We start from the raw sequence: 21,939 nt of genomic DNA, 5'->3' as shown, positions 1-21,939 counted from the left end.
TTTACATAAAAATGGATAACTTCAAAATTTTTTTCACTCAATTTTGAGGTCGTTAAAAAATAAAAGAAAAAGTCATTTTTTTGTTTTATCTCAATTTGAAGTGCGCGCCAAAAATCAATGGAGCAACTTTGGCCACTAAAAAGTTTACAGATATTCTTATTTTAGTCTATATTATGATATTCTAAAGTTTCGTCAAAATCGGAGAACCACGGGTACAAAACCATGTCGCCAATTGATGGAATGGCCCATATGTTTTATGAGAAATATCAGTATTGGGTTTTAATTTTCTAATAGCACTAAGCTAACAATTATGATAATATTGTAAATTTTTGGTCGATTCGGTCTGTATAAAACCATTAGCTGGGTGGCGCTGCAGTTGTTGAAAGTGTGACGGTGGTGACTACCGCAGCTGATCTATGTTAGTTTCTGTTGCTGCTACTATTGAGGTAACAGCGACAATATCTTCTGACGATTTCGCATGTTTGAGTACAGTATAACACGATTTCTGCCGATTCGCTGACATTTGAGAGGGCGACACCACGCCACAACCGAACAGAAGACAATGAAAATGCGTATAGTTCTTGTTGAATATGTATACAGCTACTTGCCACTGCCAAAGATGTATCCTTCAAACTCTCATACACCCCGTCACCAGTTCTTGCGTAATCTATATCAGGGCCACCTACACTCAAAGCTGCAGAACACTGGGTACTGTTCCCCGTATTTAGCACCTTACAGAAATCTGCTGATCGCATACAGTCAAACTTATTATACAGAACACGATGTGCCATTACTTTATTAGACCCAGTGCAAATAAATGGGAATTTCAAACAATGAAAATGCGACTTTTTGTTTGTACCAAAGTAAGTGTTAGCAGACTCTTTATTCAGTTGGTAGGCACAGTTGCTAAAACCACACGGCAGATTACAGGGATATTGTTGAAAGTCTTCGCCCATTAGTGTGTTCAAGCGCTTATGTCGTGCCGTGTGCTGAATGAACAGAGTCTTGTCACAGAAGCTAGAGTAGCAATTGACATGATCGCAATGAAAGAAGGGTGATTGTTGATCTTGTAGCTGAGTATACGTTTCAAAACTCTGCTGATTCGATATCTGGTAAAGATTGAACAGGTGTTTTAGTTGCAAACCAATTTCTTCTTTATTTTGCCAACCGATTTCAACGTCAAAAGCGTTTGTATTTGCTGCTTCTCCTACTGTTCTGGCTTTTCTTTCTATAGCTGTTTCGGCATCACAGTTTGTTTGATTATTATCAAACTGTTTGATTTGTAAGATCAAACGGTTAAACTCAAATAAGAATCTTTAAATTCTTACCGCTGGTGGGGGAAAAATAAAGACCTTATTTGAGTGAGAATATATTCATTCTAATTTTATTATTAAATTTGTAAAACTTATATACTATTTTAGAAGTCTAACTTATCTAATAAAATATATATATATTTACAGCACATCACATGAGTTATATATAAATATGCAAACCTCTTTCTTTTCTCGCTCTCACTCTCGAATGAGATTTACTGTTAATTTTGTATACTTAGTTTTTTAAGTTTGAACTCAACCTTTGTTTAACAGATCCTGGATAATCGTTAAGTTAGTCTAAGAGTAACGATCAAATAATAAAGATTGATATAATTGTATTTGCAACATTCAGTTTTTTATTCATCTGAATATTTCTGGCGACGAGGATGGGATACGTTGTGTTAAATTTTCGTATCCAAACCGAACATTTTGCGTGCAAAGCAAATTAATAACTTTTTTGTGATTCATTAAATTAATAAATACTTCAAAACTTAATGCTACTAATATAAGTACTTTGTGTTTGTGGTTTGAGTTTGTTCTTAAATTTGACCACACATATATATTGTGGAATAAACATTTATCGAAAAAAAAGAAAAACTCCCAAAAAATAGTGTTCGCATTACAAACGTGGTTTGCATATAAAAGTAATAAAAATTGTAAAGACAATATATTACAACAACAAAACCACATATGTTCTAACGAAAATAAGTGACTTTCATCTGACCTTGAAAAGACAAAATTCATATTTTGACATTCATTTGAACTTGAAAAAAAAAGGAGAATAGAGCAATACCATAATTAATATAAAAAAAAGAATCATTTCATCTTGAGAGACAACAAAAAAAAAAAACAAAAAAAAAATACATAATCATCGTTTGCATTGTAAATTTTTCAACATCAGCAAAGCGAGAGAATCTACAACAACAACCACACAAGAGCAGTTTGCACAAACTGTAGCGGAAACAGAACCGTTTTGACAAAAACAAAACAATGGCGTTGACACTAGCTGAATGTTTACGAGAAGCGAGGAGCCTACCGCCATTTACTGGAAGTAGTGAGTACTCACTTAGTAATTATTTTCGCGACGTCTCAACCGTTCTCCAATTGACTCCAATTGAGCACGTAGGTACTTTGCAAAGAGTTCTTAGCAACCGTTTACAGGGAAACGCATTAAGAGCAGTTGAGACATTAGTTAATCCTACCTGGGATGATATTGTGAGTAAACTTAAAGAAGAATTTGGAATAAAGAGAACGTTTTTTAATTTAAGAATAGATGCTCTTAATATCGAAGCCATAAACATTGAAGAGTTACATTGTAAGTTAAGAATGATATTAAGCCAAATGAACACGAAATACTCTTTAGAACCTAACGAAATGTATACTCCCTTAAATAACGAAAAATTAATTTTTGATGTTTATGCCAATTATTTACCAGTACATATTAAATCTCTTTTACTGCAAAATAATATAAGCTCGATAAATACAGCTTATACGTTTTATTTACAAAATAATTTATTGAAAGATATCCAATTAGTAAATTATAAACATACAAATAGCTTTCCATATAATAATTTGCAAAATAATAATAACTATTCAAGCAGCAAAAATAATTCCCATAGCATTCGAAATAGACGTAATTATTCAAATGGTATGAATGTTCAGCGGTATCAAAATTCTAACAACTTGCCTAATTTGGGTAGCCAATATAATAACTTTAATAGTCCCAGAGCAAATTATTCGAATTTTCAGAGCCAGAATAATACTTACCCTAATAGTTTCGGTACAAATATCGGAAATTTCCATAACCAAAATTTTAATCCATACCCACAAAGTAATAATTATAATTTCCGCAATACTAGTCACTTCCAACCAAATCCTCAGCAGTCAAACAATAACAGCCGAAATAATAATTTGGAGTCAATGGAAATAGATGCTATAAATTATACAGAAAATTTTCCTGTTCAGCCTCGAAATTATCATTACCCATAATCACACTAACCATAAATAATATTAAAACAAGGTGCCTAATCGATAGTAGCGCTGCTACAACCTTAGGGGATTACACATTCTTTTCAAAACTAGGAAAATCAAAAAAATTAATAAAACCAATTTTGTTGCATACCCTAGTTGGTGATAATATAATAAAAGAAGAAGTCATTGTTGATGTGCCAAGTAAATTTAAAGAAAAAAATAGTACTATGTCCGTTAAGTTGGTGAATTTTATCGATAAAAAGTTTGATTGCATAATAGGAATAAATATTTTACGCCCTTTCGGTGCAATAATAGACTTTCAGAATAATAATCTTATAATTAATAACAATAATATAAATTTAAATAATAATAACTTTAATATATCCTATGAGGAAATAAACTATTTAGAAAAGTTTGAGCTGGATAAATTTAAAGAGCTAATACCAACAACTTTAAATAACGAAGAAAAAAAATTATTAGAAAATTTTCTACATAAAAATAAAAAGACATTTTACATTAAAGGGCAAAACTTAACAACAACCACTTGTGTAAAACATAAAATCATAACTAATTCTAATAAAATAATTTATTGCAAAAATTACCGACATCCACAGATCCTAGAGAATGAAATAGAAAAGCAAATAAATGAAATGTTGAAAGAAAATATAATACGCCCTAGTAAATCCCCTTACAATTCCCCATTGTGGATAGTAAAAAAAAAACAGATAATTCAAATGAAAAAAAATGGCGATTAGTAATAGATTTTAGGAGATTAAATGAGATTACGGTAGACGACAAATTTCCCATACCGAACATAGAGTCCCTATTTGATAAGTTAGGTAAGGCGCAGTATTTTTCTTCATTGGACTTGGCGAAGGGCTTTCATCAAGTACTAATGGATGATAGCGATATTGAAAAAACTGCCTTTTCGACTCCTATGGGGCATTTTGAGTTCATTCGAATGCCATTCGGTCTCAAGAATGCGCCTGCCACATTCCAGCGAATGCTGAACTACATTTTGTCGGATTTCATTAATAAAATCTGTATTATTTATATGGATGACATATTAGTATTTTCGACATCTTTAACCGAACATTTAGAAAGCTTACAAAAAATATTTAGTAAACTAAATGAATTTAACCTAAAAGTACAAATTGATAAGTGTAAAATTTTATTTAAAGAAACAAGTTTCCTTGGTCATATTATAACAAATGCGGGAATAAAACCAAACCCCGAAAAAATAAGTATTATAAAAAATTTGGAACTACCAAAAACAGTTAAAGATATTAAATCTTTTCTGGGCCTAACCGGCTATTACCGCAAATTCATTAAAAACTATTCTTTAGTAGCTAATCCTATAATTAAATATTTGAAGAAAAATAGTAAAATTGATGTTAACGACAAATCATACATTGAGTCTTTCGAAAAGTTAAAGAATATTTTAGTAAATCCGCCATTATTGCGCTATCCCGATTTTAGTAAAAAGTTCGTATTAACTACTGATGCTAGTAACGTAGCCATTGGCGCGGTATTAAGCCAAGAAGGAAAACCGATAAGTTATGCCAGTAGGACTCTGAATGGGCACGAACGAAATTACTCAACGTTAGAGAAGGAGCTGTTGGCCATTGTATGGTCAGTTAAATATTATCGTCCATACCTTTACGGTCGAAAGTTCCTAGTCCAAACTGATCACCAGCCCCTGAAATTGCTTTATTCGCTTAAGGACCCAAATTCGCGAATCATCAGGTGGAAAATTTTATTAGACGGGTTTTACTTTGATATCGAATACATAAAAGGCAAGGAGAATAACGTGGCGGACTTTTTGAGCAGAGTGCAGCTGACTCAACCGCCTTTAGCTGAAGTTCATAGTGTGGAGGAAAGTTTAAATAATAAATTTTTCATGATAAATAAAATCGTCAACAAATGCAGAACGCAAATTAGATTAGTAAAAAATAAACATAAGGAAATAGAAATACTTTTCAAAAAATATAAAATATTATACGTGTCTGAAAATGATTTAAATAATACACATTATTTGAATGATTTGTTCAGACGAGAGTTAAAAAATGGAAAAGTTGGTATATACTCGGAACTCGAAGATAATAAATACAATATAATTCAAAATAAATTAACACAATTATTTTCTAACAATATTAAAATAAACTTTATAAAATGTACTAAAGTTGCACGTGATGTAGCATCCGAGGAATCTTTGTTGAGTATCATTGATGATATTCACACGAAAGGTAACCACAGAGGAATTCATGAAAACTACAATGAACTAAAAGATAACTATTTTAATCCGAAATTAATAAAACTAATAAATAGATACTGTAATAACTGTAGAGTTTGCAATGAAAATAAATACGATAGAAAACCCATAAATAAAAAATTTCAACATACTATAACACCAGAAAAACCTAATCAAATAATACATATAGATATTTTTCAAATACAAAAAACTTCATTTTTAACAACAATCGATAAATTCACTAAGTTGGGGACAGCACATAAATTAAACGATAAAAATAGGGTAACAGTAAAAACTAAAATTGAAGGGCGAATCGCGTTCTTAGGAAAACCTGATAAAATTGTTATGGATATTGAATTTAATAATGCGCTTATAAAATTATTCTGTCAAGAAAATAATATAGAAACCCATTTTACAACGCCGAACTCTCACACCGGGAATTCGGATGTGGAAAGAATGCATTCGACTCTTTTAGAACACATAAGAATAATAAAAAACGCTGAAAAGATTAATGACTCTGAGGAATTGGTACTAAAAGCAATAAACTTTTATAACAACACAATTCATACTACAACTAAACTTAAGCCAATAGATTTCATAAATAAAATAAACATAGATTTAAATGAAGTTAAAGAGAGATCTGAAACAAATAAAAAGAAAGCCATTGACAGAGAAAACATTAAAAGAGAAAATGTAACGCTTAATTTACGAAGTCAAAATCTATATATTAAAAATCCTGCTGCAGGCAGACAAAAAACTGCTAAAAGGTTTAACAAATACCACTACAGCCATCCCAATAAAGTAGATACTGCACAGTTCAGAAGGCCATTAAAGCCTATAAACTGAATTGAAACATAAAAAAAAAAAAAAAAAAAAAAATGTTTATAAATAGAAAACTATGTATGTATACCATATTTTGTTTTATAGGTATATTATTTAGAAATTTAGAAATAACATATATAAGTAGGTACTCATAATTTACAATGTAATTAAAATGTTAAATTAAATTCTGTAAAATGATACATACATATGTAAATCCTTTTTCTTATTTTCAAATGTATAATAGCAAACTTAAATTTTATGTCTACCTTTTCTAATATATTTTTACCGAATTCGATGGGACTCGAATTTAATATGGGAGGGCGAGTTATATATAAATATGCAAACCTCTTTCTTTTCTCGCTCTCACTCTCGAATGAGATTTACTGTTAATTTTGTATACTTAGTTTTTTTAAGTTTGAACTCAACCTTTGTTTAACAGATCCTGGATAATCGTTAAGTTAGTCTAAGAGTAACGATCAAATAATAAAGATTGATATAATTGTATTTGCAACATTCGGTTTTTTATTCATCTGAATATTTCTCATGGGGTTGTTTTCAACTATACAATACAATACATGTGTGTGTTTGTGTGCTGTCATACAAGTATAATTTATATTGCTTGGTTTGGGTTGTTTTCAAGTGCACATGTGCATTTGTAATCAATTGCCCAAACCTAAGTAAATATGTTTAGTATGTATTTCTTGAGTGCATGCGTATCACTTATTAATGCATACGTGCCTCATATATGTTTGTATGCTGCATATCAACGCATATAACGGGTGATTTTTTTGAGGTTAGGATTTTCATGCATTAGTATTTGACAGATCACGTGGGATTTCAGACATGGTGTCAAAGAGAAAGATGCTCAGTATGCTTTGACATTTCATCATGAATAGACTTACTAACGAGCAACGCTTGCAAATCATTGAATTTTATTACCAAAATCAGTGTTCGGTTCGAAATGTTTTTTATCGACAAATTTTGTTCAGCGATGAGGCTCATTTCTGGTTGAATGGCTACGTAAATAAGCAAAATTGCCGCATTTGGGGTGAAGAGCAACCAGAAGCCGTTCAAGAACTGCCCATGCATCCCGAAAAATGCACTGTTTGGTGTGGTTTGTACGCTGGTGGAATCAATGGACCGTATTTTTTCAAAGATGCTGTTGGACGCAACGTTACGGTGAATGGCGATCGCTATCGTTCGATGCTAACAAACTTTTTGTTGCCAAAAATGGAAGAACTGAACTTGGTTGACATGTGGTTTCAACAAGATGGCGCTACATGCCACACAGCTCGCGATTCTATGGCCATTTTGAGGGAAAACTTCGGACAACAATTCATCTCAAGAAATGGACCCGTAAGTTGGCCACCAAGATCATGCGATTTAACGCCTTTAGACTATTTTTTGTGGGGCTACGTCAAGTCTAAAGTCTACAGAAATAAGCCAGCAACTATTCCAGCTTTGGAAGACAACATTTCCGAAGAAATTCGGGCTATTCCGGCCGAAATGCTCGAAAAAGTTGCCCAAAATTGGACTTTCCGAATGGACCACCTAAGACGCAGCCGCGGTCAACATTTAAATGAAATTATCTTCAAAAAGTAAATGTCATGAACCAATCTAACGTTTCAAATAAAGAACCGATGTGATTTTGCAAATTTTATGCGTTTTTTTTTTTTAAAAAGTTATCAAGCTCTTAAAAAATCACCCTTTATTTTATGTGTTTATTTGTACGTATGTTCAATATACATATTTGAACATAGATATCTATTAGTAGTGGACTGTATGATTACAATAGTTAGATTATTTCTTATCTTATTTAACATTGAAATATATAAAAGATTTAAATATAATATTGTTGTCAGTGCTTTGGCAGCAACGAACATGTTCATTTTTGAACACAGTTCTTCGACATACGACTGGAATTATTGGTTAAAACATTAGTATCGGTATGACCGCACTCCGATGAAGTTGGCTTTTTCTCCTTAATGCGCATACTTAAATCTTGGGGCACAATAAACTCATTACCTTCTAAGGATTTCGCTATGGGCTCGTATGGCATATTTTTATTGTCAGTTTGTAAGCGTTTGCGTTTACAACTCACGTTCCGCGTACTCCAAATGCCTGGTTTTGTTGTTGCACCGTCAAAGCAGTTTTCATGATGTAACTTGTTGTCGCTCGGATTACCAGAAACTTCGTTGCATCCTGGAAAGAAGGTGCCAACAGTGCGAACACCTGGGGAATACAATGTTAATATTACAACTTTTATTAAATTATAAACATTAAAGACCAAGATTTTTATTTGGATGTGTAAGTATAATTCATGCTTTATATAGCGTTTCGAAAAAAGTGGCCCCAAAATCAGATGGAAAATTCCCGATAAATAAATTTCTTCCTGATCGTAACGTATGACCACGTCTTTGACTCGGTGTACTATACTTGAAACCAAATATCGTGTATTCCCCTAGAACAGTAGAACGGATCATGCTATTTACATAAATGTTTCATTTTGCCACAAGATTAAAGTGGCTTCAATTGAAAACGTTGGATTTTTTATCTTTTGATTTTTATTATATCTGAATCACGATAACCCACAATTTTGAATGTTCTAGTGTAAAATGCAGCGATCTACAAAAAAGACCTTTTTGGTTTTTCATAAAAATATACGTAGTTAAAGTTGGACATCAAATGACTTTGGTACATATTATAACGAATTTATCAATAAATCGGCTAGACCCACCACTGAATTGTTAAATAAAATTCCCAATTTACTCGCTATACGCATAATTTTATTTTAATTTAAACAGCTTAACACTTATATACTACTCGTTATTCGACTTCTACTTCTAGCTTATGCGATTTACTAAGCAGCACTCTAATTAGAACTATCTCTGCTGCCCAATCCGGCAGCCCTTATATAGTAGATCGTTAACAAAACTTCGCCACTCAAACATTCTGGTAACTACAAATATCGCTGTTTAGTTAATTCTGGCAATTTATCTTCGATTATATTTTCTTCTTGTATCGTTGTTCCTCACACTGCCTTCAACCTAATTCTTATCGTTTCAATTAGACATATTTGCGGTACCCATAACACATAGCATTTATGTTTTTCATTTCGTCTTTTAGGGTCCCGTTGTCCGTCCTTCTCTCATTGAAGTTAATTCCATCCGTTTTCCAGATATCTAATTCCCATCTCAGGAATTAATGCTGTTTCAGCATTCCTTTCTTGGTTACAACGTAATTCCATTAGAACACCATATCTCGTCACCCAATTCTTAATGAATTGCTACTGGTTCAGCCACTTGATTAGGAACTGAGTATATTTGTGGAAATTCATGAAATTTTTCTTGACGATCAAAACAATTCTGTTTCCTAATTTACTGGTATACCCGAGTTGTTTTGCTTCATCTGACAATAACTTCTGGACCTCGGCTTTTAAGCTGCAACGCACTCACTACAATTGGAGATCCACTGCGTAACTGACTGCCAACAACCAACCCAATAAAATCTTTGGTTTAATTTCTCCAAGGTTTAAGTGATTCCCATGTGTCCTCCACTTGGACCGTTATGCAATTGGTTGAGAATTTCAGGAATTCTCACTTTCGGAACAATCATCAGAACAGATCTCAGGAGCTTTGCCTATCTTCGCTTTCTCATATACGATGCAAATCCATTTCATGTTTTACACATTTAAAATATGGATCTTCTTACTGTAATTTTCGAAATTTCTCAGGATCCCTTTCGGAAGTTATTGTCATTACTTGGATGTCTATAATGTCCCCTTTGGCTGGACATCGTATCCGCATTTCTATGACTACTACTTTTTCGATATTCTAAAGAGAATTATAGCTTTGGAGTCTCTCAATTCATCGTGTCAACTGTCCTTCTTGGTTCCTGAATTGTAGAAATCATTTTAATGCAGCATGATGACTGTGTACTGGGTACTTATTAATATGTTTGATTCGCTTCAAAGATTTGTGTAAGAACGACTCCTACTGCATACCCACTAGCATCCGTATCCAAAATAAACGCTGATCCTGTAGCCGGGTAATTTAATATTAGCGCAATACTTAACCGATTCTTCAGAGTTTGGAAAGGCTCTGTTCTTTTTCGAGAGTGAATGTAAGGTCATTACGGTAAATTGCTGTAGACCATTTCCAACGCTAAAAGAGGTCTGTTCTTTCTCTTCTTTGTTTAACTCCACTTGCCAATAACCACTTTTAAAATCAATTGTTGGGAACCATTTTGTGCCTGATGACATGTCCAACGTGTCACCAATTTTAAGTGGTGGATAACAACTTACTTCTCCGAGGACTTGGGTATCTTCTCCAGTTGCAGTAACTTTGTCCCAGCTATTGGTCTTACTTCTTTAGTAACCAGATCAGATGAAATAATGGAATGTTACGCGCCCGTATCCACAGTCAGTATGCCTTTTTTACGGTCTACACATCCCATAACTGTAACAGTGAAATGAAGATTAAAGGATATTCGCTTGCGGGAGGCAGCCCGTGCGCTTCACCCCTGGCTAGCTTTAGTTTAACGATTGGTTGGATTTGACATATGCTTTTTCTTCCTTAACTTTGCGTTTACGACCAACCGAATTTTTGTACGTGTTGCAATTACGTTCAATATGACCACTTTTTCCACAGATGAAGCATTTAACCACACCGTCACATTTGACTCCCAATTTGGAATGGTTTGTTATATTTCCGCTGCAGATCCTTTAGTATTCCAATTATTCGCAGATGATTTTTTCAATTGAAGCTCAAAACATGGAAGGGAACTGTGTCATTATATGATGGGGGTTTTACCTTGGCAGAGGCTGTGGATATATGTATAGCTCGCGGGGATGTTTTTTTTAATTCACCTGTGTATTCTGCTCTTTCAATTGTGAGGAAGCTTGTGCGTGTTGTGCTGCGAACTGTGCTGACAACCACTCATCTAACGGCGCCAACATTTGTGATGACACAAAATTTTGAGTTCACTTACGTTATTATTTGTGTAGCCATTTGCGGTTACTTCTGCGACATTGCAGGCAAAGTCATATTTATTTTTAGTTCCCAAACCTCTTTGTCCCAGCTATTTTTTTAGTTGTGGAATCTTCAGAATTTTATTTCTCCTTGGGAATTTATCTGCCATCTTCTGACATCAATGGTAAATCGTCTACCTTTTAACTTAATCTTGTGTTCAATCACTTGATTGTCAGTTAAATCTAAATTAACTGACTAAAATCTTTATTCTAATATAAAAAACTTAACGCTTATTACTCGTTACTACAGTTTGGAACTTCTTGCTTATATATACTCTACTTAGAACTGTCACTGTTGCCCAGCCCAATCCGGCAGCCCTTAACCCTGCATTACTAACCTCAAATCATGTCGCATGGTTACTAACCATGGGTCTTATCGACCCTCATTTGTATTATCTATTAAAATCGTTTAAACTTATAAATTGCTAAAACGTATACGTCTTTTAGTATATTGTAGTATTTTATTGTTAAATTCATAAAATGATGTGTTAAAAAATTAATTCATATACTTAAATTGAAATTAAGTTTGTATTCATTACAACATAGCCAAAAAAGTGAAAAAAAGTTATCCAGACAGATTCCGCATAAAATGATAAGTTTTAAAGATATTGACTTCAAATAAAGTGCATTTGAAACCTGAAATATAAAAGTAAAATGTTAAAAAGAAAAATTGGAATGACTAATGCAAAAATTTTTCAATTATGTAATCTAATCGACCCAGGCTATTTTTTAAAACAATTTTTTATGCATAATATTTTACATTTTTCTTATTCTTATTGTTTATAAACGTTTAAATATGTACAAATTTAGATTACACATATATCTTGCGTTAAAAAATATTCTTTATTTTTTGTTAATTTAAAAAGTTTGCGTGTCTGGGTCGATTCGACCCTAAGGTTAGTAATGGAGGGTTAAAAACTAGATCGTTAACAAAACTTCGCCGAGCGCTGTCTAGTTAATAATGGCAATTTATCGTCGATTCTATTTTGTTCGCGTATACGTCACAATGTTAAATTATAAATTCTGTGTTGCTCATACGACATGGTGTATTCGGAGAAAATCTTATTTTTTCATTTCGACGACTAGCACAGTCCGCTAGCGGAATAGAAAGTGCTGAATACAACACCTACGTATCTGAATATTGAATTGAAATGAATTTTGATATATAGTATATTTACCTGAAATTTTTTTCAAAGTTTGTGATTTTGTGTCTCCATAGTCCTGCGGCTTATCTCTGATGCTTGGTAAGCCAACTGACTTATTATCTTTCAATTGCTGTACAGATTTATATTAAGAAAATAAAAAACATATATTTTGCAAATAAACACATCCAACTTATACAAGAAACTTTTTGTACAACGTAATGATTAGAAAATATCTCTCACCAGTTTATTAAAATCTCCTTGAGCCATATATTTTTAGTACATTGTTGAAATAATTACTACTAAGACTAAAGTTTAAATCTTGTTGGAACCAAGCCACCGGTCTCTGTGCAGCAAAATAAAACACGTACACAAAACCAAAAAATGTTCGACGTCGAAGAGCTGCAATTATAACAGCCAACCGATTTCCTACTCGACTTGCAGTCCTACTCTCTGAGAGCATTCATCAGCAACTCGGTATAAGGGAACTGTGGGACGGCATTTCAAGCTTCTTAGGTACAGCTGAAAACGAGACCATTGGTTTTCAGAAAATGTAAGAGAGCAGCTTGTGCGATGAGGAAGCAATGGATGGGAAGCAGACTGCTCACCTCGCAACTTTATCGACCACAACACGTGCGAGATGGGATAGATACCGAGAGTTCAATAGGGAAGCGAGACGCATGTGCAGAAAAGAAGGCGAGAGGCCGAAATGCGTGAGTACGGAGAGATTGACAAGCCAACCGACAAAGGTAATGCTCGGAAAATCAACGACTAAAAAAGGTTTCAAGATTGATATAAGGGGTGATTTAGTCACCGGTGCCCAGAGCATACTAGAATTATGGAGGGAACACTTCTTCAGCTTGCTGAATAGAAAATGGAAATGAATGCATAACACCAGGAGATGGCGCAGCCGAGTCCCTATTCGATGACGATGGAGCAGACGTTCCATTACCCGACCATAAAGAAGTTCGAATAGCAATTACCCGCCTGAAGAACAAAAAAGCGGCAGAGGCCGATGAAGAACTGATAGAATATGGTCAGACGAAAGCATGCCCAACGATTGCAATTTAAGTGTGCTCTACCCAATGAGGAAAAAGGGAGACCCCATAACCTGTGCCAACTGCCGTGGGATAAGTCTCCTCAACACCCCATATAAGGTTCTGTCCAGCGTATTTGTGAAAGATTAAAGCCCACCGTCAACAAACTGATTGAACCTTATCAGTGTCATCATTTTTATCATGCGACAAATCTTGGAAAAGACCCGTGTAAAGAGAATCGACACGCACCACCTCTTCGCCGATTTCAAAGTAGCTTTTGACAGCAGGAAAAGATCCTGCGGCTACGGCTATGTAAACTGACATTGAGCTACACAAAATCTCCGTGAAGAACGCAAAGGACCTCTTTGAGTCGTTCGATACCAAACAAGGTTTCAGACAAAGCGACTCCCTTTCGTGCGACTTTTTCACTCTACTCTTCGAGAAAATAATTAGAGTTACAGAACTAAATAGAGAAGGTGCCATCTTCTCTAAAAGTATGCAGATGCTGGCGTACGCTGATGATATTGATATCATTGGCCTCAACACCCGCGCCGTTATTTCTGCCTTCTCCAAACTGGATAAAGAAGCAAAGCAAATGAGTCTGGCAGTGAACGAGGGCAAGGCGAAATAGCTCCTGTCATCAAACAAACAGGCTCCCAAGTCACTGTTGACAGACGAAACTTTCGATAATTTCGTCTATCTTGAAACCAGTATTAACAGAAACAATAATTTTAGTATCGAAATCCAACAGAGAATATCTCTTGCCAACAGGTGCTACTTCGGACTGAGTAGGCAATTGAGAAGTAAAGCTTTCTCACTACGAGCAAAAACCAAACTTTATAAGTCACTAATTATTCCCGTCCTGCTATGTAGTGCAGAGGCATGGACGATGACAACCTTTGATGAGTCGACGTTGCGAGTTTTTAAGAGAAAGGTTCTGGAGAAGATTTATGTTTTTTTGTGCATTGACCATGGCGAATATCACATTCGATGGTACGATGAGCTGTATCAGATATACGACGACATTGACATAGTTGAGCGAATTAAAAAATAGCAGCTCTGCTGAATAAGTCAGGTTTTCCATATGGACGAAAACACTCCAGCTCTGAAAGTATTCGACGCAGCACCCGCTGAGAGGAAGACCTCCACTCCGTTGGAAAAAAATTAAAGAAGAAACGACTGGAGCGTAGTTTTTAACTCAGCTATATCCGCGTAAGCGTTTTCTATGCCAGTGAAGAACATGATATTAAATCAGAAAATAAGTACTGCATCACTGAAAGCTTGTTGACCTATATTTTATAGGTCTTGAACCGAATTCGATTTGATAAGATTCATTTTATTAATAAATGATTTGTTTCTTACTGAATGTAAATCCAACTGTTCAAGTGTAGTGCGACTTCTGAAAGCTACCAGAGGCAAATTTTCTTGAACATACTTTAGACCATGCATTTTAGTCCTTTAGTAAATACAAGGTGCTTTCCAAAGTAAACAGGACTTTTTGAATCTAGCGCCCCCTGGTGGTGCCATCTATATGTCGACTGATGCGTTAGAATCTGCTATCTTTATCGATTGTCCATTGAGTGAATTTTATGACATTTCATCGATTGGAAGTGAAGTTATTGCGTTTTAAGTGTCAGTATATTTGTGTTATCGGTGCGAAAATGAGCTTCGAACAAAGAGCCAACATTAAATTTTGTTTTAAAATTGGTAAAACTTTTACCGAAACGTTTCAATTGATGAAAAAGGTTTATGGCAATGATTGCCTATCCCGTAGCAGAGTGCACGAGTGGTTTCAACGTTTTCAAAGTGGTCGTGAGGACATAGTAAATGACGATCAACATGTGGGTCAATCAAAATCCGTGATCACCGGAAACTCCATAGATATTGTGCGTGAATTCATCAAAAATCAGCCGAAATCAACATTGAAATTAATGGAAATGGAATTGAATATCTCCAAAACATCGATTTATCGCATTTTGACCGAACATTTGGGCTTACGAAAGGGGTTTGCACGGTTTGTTCCGCACAAATTGACTGACGACCAAAAATTGCTCAGAATCCAACTTTCAATCGCCGCTCGTGACCGATTATTTGACCAAAAATCATATTTTAACCATTAACCATTCCCCGTATTCATCTAATGTGGCACCGTGCGACTTCCTTCTTTTCGGAAAAATGGATTTTCCCATGAAAGGAAAGCGTTATGCAGACCATTAGGCCATTCAAAAGCCTTGCACCGGCATACTGGTGGGCATACCGGCCAACGAGCTAAAACACTCGTTCGACGTGTTTTTGGATCGTGCAAACAGCTATATTAAAGCAGAAGGAGACTATTTTAAATAAAATAAATGGTTTTTGCCGAAAAAAATATTTTTTCTGTTTTTTTTTTAAGACCTGTTTACTTTGGAACGCTCCTTGTACTTCTTATTTCTTATTTGATGCTGTATGTAGCTTTTTATGAATTAAACATTTACCGTTCGTTGAGGACTAGCGGGAATCATGTGAATATATCCTTCTCTATATTCCAGATCATTGGTGTTCAATATTCCTTTATTCCGATGTTGACTGGGTTGATCGTGCCGTTTATTTAATGATTCCATCTCTCCTTTCATTGCTGTGTTCATTGTTGCTTCTGTATGCCTTTGTGCTACCGAGCTTCTTGCTTCCTGCTGCAAGTCTAATTCCGTTTCTAATTTTACAGTGCTGTCGGTGGTGGCATCTATTGGTAATTGTGAAATAGCCGCAAATCCCGGGTTTATTGTTGCAGGTATTGTGACCATTCGAACGGCATTATGAAAAATACTGCCGTAATCAAATATTTGTTTGTCATTCATTGAAGCGATGCCGTCATTGGGCGTTGCATTTTTTTCCAGCTTAAAACTTGTGAAAATAGCTTGAGGTGATTGATTTGCCTATGAAATACAGAAAATAATTTCAATTATTTAATTTTAAAGTTGCTGAGAGTACGAAGATAACCTGAAACTTTATCACTCCAAAAATCAGATATGAAAAAAACTAATGTACTGAAAGTAAGTAAGTAAAAAAATAACAAAACACCAACAATACATTTCCTTAATGCAATCCATTAAAATAACTTAAGTGATGGATTTTAAATTTGATTGTAAATTAGAAAGAAATATTCATATCTTTAATTAGTGCATTAGAAGTACAAATGAAAAGTTAAGAAATGCTAAGTTTAGGTGAAACCCATCATTTTATAATCTTGCAACTAGCTTCGTGTTCGCAATATATGTATATTCAAAATGTGTTTCAAAATCATCCTAATTAACTCAAATGATAATTACGTGATATAATAGGTTGTCAAAAAAGTCTTGCGGTATTTTTATTGAATTTTCAATTGTTCATAAAATTGGTTATAATAATGCGTTTCAAGTCAAATATGCGCCGTTTTGTTCGATGACGCGTTCCCAACGAGATGCCAACTTCATAATGCCCCTCTCATAGAAGCTCGCTTCCCTATTGGCAAAAAACTCGGAGAGCGAATTTTCACAGGACTCTCTTGTGGCCTACTTCAGATCACCTAGCGCGTTCGCCATGGACAGAAACAGGTGGTAATCACTTGGTGCGAGATCCGGACTTTACGGTGAATGCAAAAGAACCTCCCATCCGAGCTCCCGGAGCTTCTGGCGAGTCATTAAAGATGTGTGTGGCTTGGCGTTGTCCTGAAGACAATTCGGCCTCTGTTGATCAAAGATGGCCTCTTCTGCATGAGTGCTGCCTTCAAGCGGTCCAGTTGTTGGCAGTACAGGTCCGAATTGAGCGTTTCGCCATAGGGGAGCAGCTCATAGTGGATTATTCCCTGTCAATCCCACCAAACACAAAGAAGAACCTTCCTGGCCGTCATTCCAGGCTTGGTCACCGTCTGGGCCGCTTCGCCGCTTTTCGACCACGACCATTTGCGCCTTACGTTATCGTAAGTGACCCACTTTTCATCGCCAGTTACCATACGCTTCAAAAACGGGTCGATTTTGTTGCGATTTAGAAGCGATTCGCATGCGTCGATACGGTTAAAGATGTTTTTTTGCGTCAATTCGTGCGGCACCCACACATCGAGCTTCTTAGTGACTCCAAGCTCCTTCAAATGGTTTATAACGGTTTGATGACTCATGCCCAGCTCTGGACCGATGCTACGGCTGCTACTACGAGTATGCCGGTCTCTTTCGACCAATTTAGCGATTTTATCGCAATTTTCGACCACAGGCCTTCTGGAGCGTGGCGCATCTTCGACCACCTCTACACCAGAACGAAAACGTTGAAACCATCGTTGTGCGATGGAAATGGAAAGTGTATCGGGTCCATAAACTGCACAAGTTTTATTGGCGGCTTGAGATGCATTTTTGCCTTTATCGTAGTAGTACTGTAAAATATGCCGTATTTTCTCTTTATTTTGCTCCATGTTTGCGACACTATAACTCACGAACGACTTAAACGAAACGAAAATCAATCAAGCGTGTTAGCGTGTGAAATGAGCTTTCCAAAAAGGTATAGCATGACCCGATGCAACGAAAAAACTAGAACCAGAGAACGTTTAGCATAGAGAAGGTTCACGGTGCGGAGATCGTAAAAATATTTGTGGCTAACTCGGACGAGATGGAAGAGTTTCACCACTGCCAGCTCGGCAGGAGAAATTTTAACATTTTCTGTTGAACAGAGCTGAGCGTGAAAAAAAATTGTGCTCAGAACTATATATTGCTCCAACAGACGTATGTTCGCTCTTCTGCTTATATATATTTTTATACGTTTATATGCAAACATGTGTATTCGCATGAATTCTTTTTGTGCATATTAATGAATACATGTGCAATTGAATACATTTGAATTAAATTACTTTTTCAAAGCAATATTCGCTGTTAATATGAAAATAAAGCCTACTTTTTCAATTATTTCTTGTATTTGATATATTTATGCTTATGTGTATACTTCATTATATACATATGTATGTATATAACAGACTATCGTAATATATTACAATAGTGATAAATGTACATTAATCGTACATTTTATTATTCAAAACTTATATTCACATGTATCATGACCATATCGCTCATTTGCTGCAAGACCGGCATAAGTCAAAAAAATCGATTCGCCAGAAAACGCGTTTAAAGTTTTCAACTTACCTTACTTTACACGGAAAACAGGAAACATATTCTCTTCTCAAGCGGAGCATATAAGAGGTATTCATATGAGTTTTTCACTCAACATGAAGTATGATATAACGAACAATTCTGCATCATTAACTCAAAAATCACGTTTTTTGATTTATGCCGGTCTTGCAGCAAATGAGCGATATGTGTTTATGTTCTCTTTCGCAAATTCAAATCAAATATGTACACACATTGGCACACAAATAACATACATACGCATACATACTTATATGCGTTCTCATGTAGATATGTCACCCGCAAAAATTACAAATATTGTTCTACAAAAACAAGAATCGTTTGAAATAGCATCAGCAGCGTCACAAGTCAATATGGCAGCCAAATAGTCGATGCCCAAATTTGTAGAAAAACTCCGAACAACAAAATTTTCATTCATGAACGCAAGCGTCCTTTCAACAGGCTTCAAAGTTTGAAGCTTCATTCATAAAAACAAACACCATTACATCTCCCCGAGCATGCCTTTGCCAACAAGCGTCTTTTCGCGACGGTGGCAAAAGCTAAAAATCATAAATTGAACAATTTCTGATATTTGTATGTAGGATTTACTTCAAAAAAGAATACCGCGTTTTAGTTGTAAAATGTATTTAATTTATTCCGCACTTCAAAAATTCGGGCGGTGGCGCGACCGCATTACACAGTGTCTTCTTCACTACTAATGTTTGAACAATGAATCTTAATTCATATTACAAAAATGGATGATCCATATGGACCGTTACAATGATGGCTGCTGATGGACGCTTCGTCAATTAACAGCTGATTTGCAGTGTTGCCATCTGAAGTACATTATTCGTTCAGTGACAATACTGCCACATGTTCTATATTTTATTTCTTCCTACATGTATGAGAAGGAAAAAGCGACAACCCCGCAAATATAAGTATAGAATAAATATGACAACATAGTTTATTTATCGATTTTCAAGTCAAGAAATGTAACAAAGAAAATATTCATTATTCCTCTGAGTTATGTGTACAGTGAGTCCCGGTTAAGTAGTACTCCACTTAAATGAAAATCATCCCTCTTAACTCCCTACATCTTGCTGCTTTTGACGGTATATTTTTATGAAATACTTAGAAATTATTGTTTTAAGTACCACTCGCTTAAGTATTCGTACACGCTTATGTGCCATATTATATTTTTAGTTTTACAAACCACAAGCATCTGTATCTTCGATTATGGCACATAACCGGGATTGACTGTATTTGTCAAGAAATGTAAAAAAATATTTTTAAGCGGCTTGCAAAAATCTGCGTCGATATGTATGTACGCTCATACAAATACCTACATATCTACGCTGGTTTGTATGCGAAGCTGTTTCAGCGGCAAGGGAAGCAGTGGCAATTGGCGATCGGCACAGCTGGAATTTTCTACCAACAACACAATGTTGTGACGCTTTGCCGCCGCGTCGGTCCGTCGACATATTGACTCTTTGACATGAAAGCAAAAAATGTGAGCTTCGCCATTGGTTGTCCGTGTCAACGGAAATTTGGCATGAAGCATTGAGTGTACAAATTTACATATGTACATAAGTTGCATGTAGACAAATATACAAACATTATGCGTATGGTTCTTTTTTCTACTCGAGAATCGAGTTTTCTCGTAAAATAATAAATTTTTCGAATGTCAAGAACCGATTCTTAATCGACTTCGCCTACTGGAGATCGATTCCGAAAATCGATTATTTTACGAGAAAACTCGATTTTCGAGTAGAATCGGAATCTACTTGCAGCTATCGGGGGCACATATAAAACCTCCGCACAAATACCACCACAAAAAAAAATGATTTTTTTCCATATAATTTATATGGCAAACAGAAAATTTGAAATAGGCACCTCTTAATATTAATATTAAGAGCTCATCTTTTGAATGACTTTTTTTACACATTTTCGAAAGTTTTGAGCCTGTTTTTCAGTTGAAAAAAAAGGTTGCCTCAGAATGACACACCCTAATGTACATATTTGCAAAGTTTTTATGGAATTCATAAAAAAATAGGTAAATTTTAACATAACTATGTACATACTTATGTACTTAGTATATGCTTTGATACCAAATATGTACGGATCATATATAAATTATATGCCGAGTCGGTTGCGCATAGGAAATAAACGAACGAATGTAGGCATAAATTAGTTTACATTGGAATTAGCATTATTTTTCTCATTTAACACTGAAAATGCTCAATTCTGCTATTTTCGTGGTGAAACACGCTTATAATTTGTCTGTGGTGAAACTCTTCCATCTCGACCGAGTTAGCCAAAAATGTATTTACGATCTCCGTGCCGTGAACCTTCTCTATGACAAACGTTCTCTGCTAGAACTACGCGCTCTCAGCGCCAACTAGCGAAAATACTTCAAGACTTTTTTGACAACCTATTATGTAAACTCTCCAATATAGGCTAATTTCAAATATTGTGTACATGAGGAAAAAGTAACCAAATAAACGGTAGTCATTATATTAGGGATATAAAGTAAAGGTAAAGGTTAAGGTTGGAGGATGGAGGATGGAGTCATGTGTAGAAGTTCACGCAAGTGAGGAAAGTTCTCTGATCGCCATTCACTTGGGAGTGGCCAGAAACGATTCTTTTACATATGACTCAAGCAGCTCACGACTTCCGGTCTTTTACCAAGTATCCTCTGGGTAGCCTAAGAACATACGTTTGAAGGCGAGCTAAAGTGAGAAGGCGAAATATTCCCTACTTAGGTTTGTGCGCTGGGTTTTTGGCCCGCCACGTAAACAAAACACCCCCAATGAAAATCAGCTATAAGCCTCGGATGAGAGACCCCCCTTTTGATGTCGACCATGGCAAACGAAATAAGGACTACGAATAGAGGGCATGCACCTGCATTGTCCGGTCCCTTAATTGGGAAGGTGCCGCTGCCCAGCTGGTTGATGTCCTCGTAAAAATAAAGGCTGGCATTACCGCTGTCCAAGAAATGTGATGGACGGGACAAGGACAGAGACAAGTAGTGGGAGAGAGACTCCGTCGCCGAGTACTGTCATTCATTCCTATGAATGAATGTCTGACAAAATCCGCATCAAAGCGATGTTCTTCAACATATCGCTGATTTGCGCCCACGCCACGACGGAAGAGAAGGACGATGTGGCCAAAGATGCCTTTTATGAGTGCTTGGAGCGCACTTATGAGAGATGCCCCGCCACGATGTCAAAATCGTGCTTGGCGACTTTAACGCC

At 35.6% G+C, this 21,939-nt stretch overlaps 2 protein-coding genes across 5 annotated transcripts in view; one reads left to right on the top strand and one right to left on the bottom strand.

Annotated features, from left to right (window-relative positions):
* Window positions 1-21,939, bottom strand: part of LOC105226923 (uncharacterized) — a 184,534-nt gene that overhangs the window by 29,285 nt on the left and 133,310 nt on the right. For 3 of the 4 annotated variants that reach the window (XM_049460462.1, XM_049460463.1, XM_049460464.1), the window contains 3 exons: window positions 16,040-16,477; window positions 12,565-12,661; window positions 3,081-8,589 (listed from right to left, as the gene is read on the bottom strand). In XM_049460462.1, coding sequence (XP_049316419.1) covers window positions 8,243-8,589; window positions 12,565-12,661; window positions 16,040-16,477 — 882 coding nt within the window. In that variant the 3' untranslated portion in view covers window positions 3,081-8,242. Of the gene's footprint in view, window positions 1-3,080; window positions 8,590-12,564; window positions 12,662-16,039; window positions 16,478-21,939 lie in introns of those variants that run through there. The other variant, XM_049460465.1, reaches the window with a different exon arrangement.
* LOC105234225 (protein zntC) overlaps window positions 1-21,939 on the top strand; it is a 453,706-nt gene that overhangs the window by 313,605 nt on the left and 118,162 nt on the right. The gene's annotated exons all lie outside the window — the stretch shown is intronic.

The sequence above is a fragment of the Bactrocera dorsalis genome, chromosome 6, assembly GCF_023373825.1.
Source record: "Bactrocera dorsalis isolate Fly_Bdor chromosome 6, ASM2337382v1, whole genome shotgun sequence".
In the NCBI taxonomy this organism is placed as follows: domain Eukaryota; kingdom Metazoa; phylum Arthropoda; class Insecta; order Diptera; family Tephritidae; genus Bactrocera; species Bactrocera dorsalis.
Note: the sequence above shows the minus strand (reverse complement) of the source record. Positions and strands in the feature narration are given on the sequence as shown.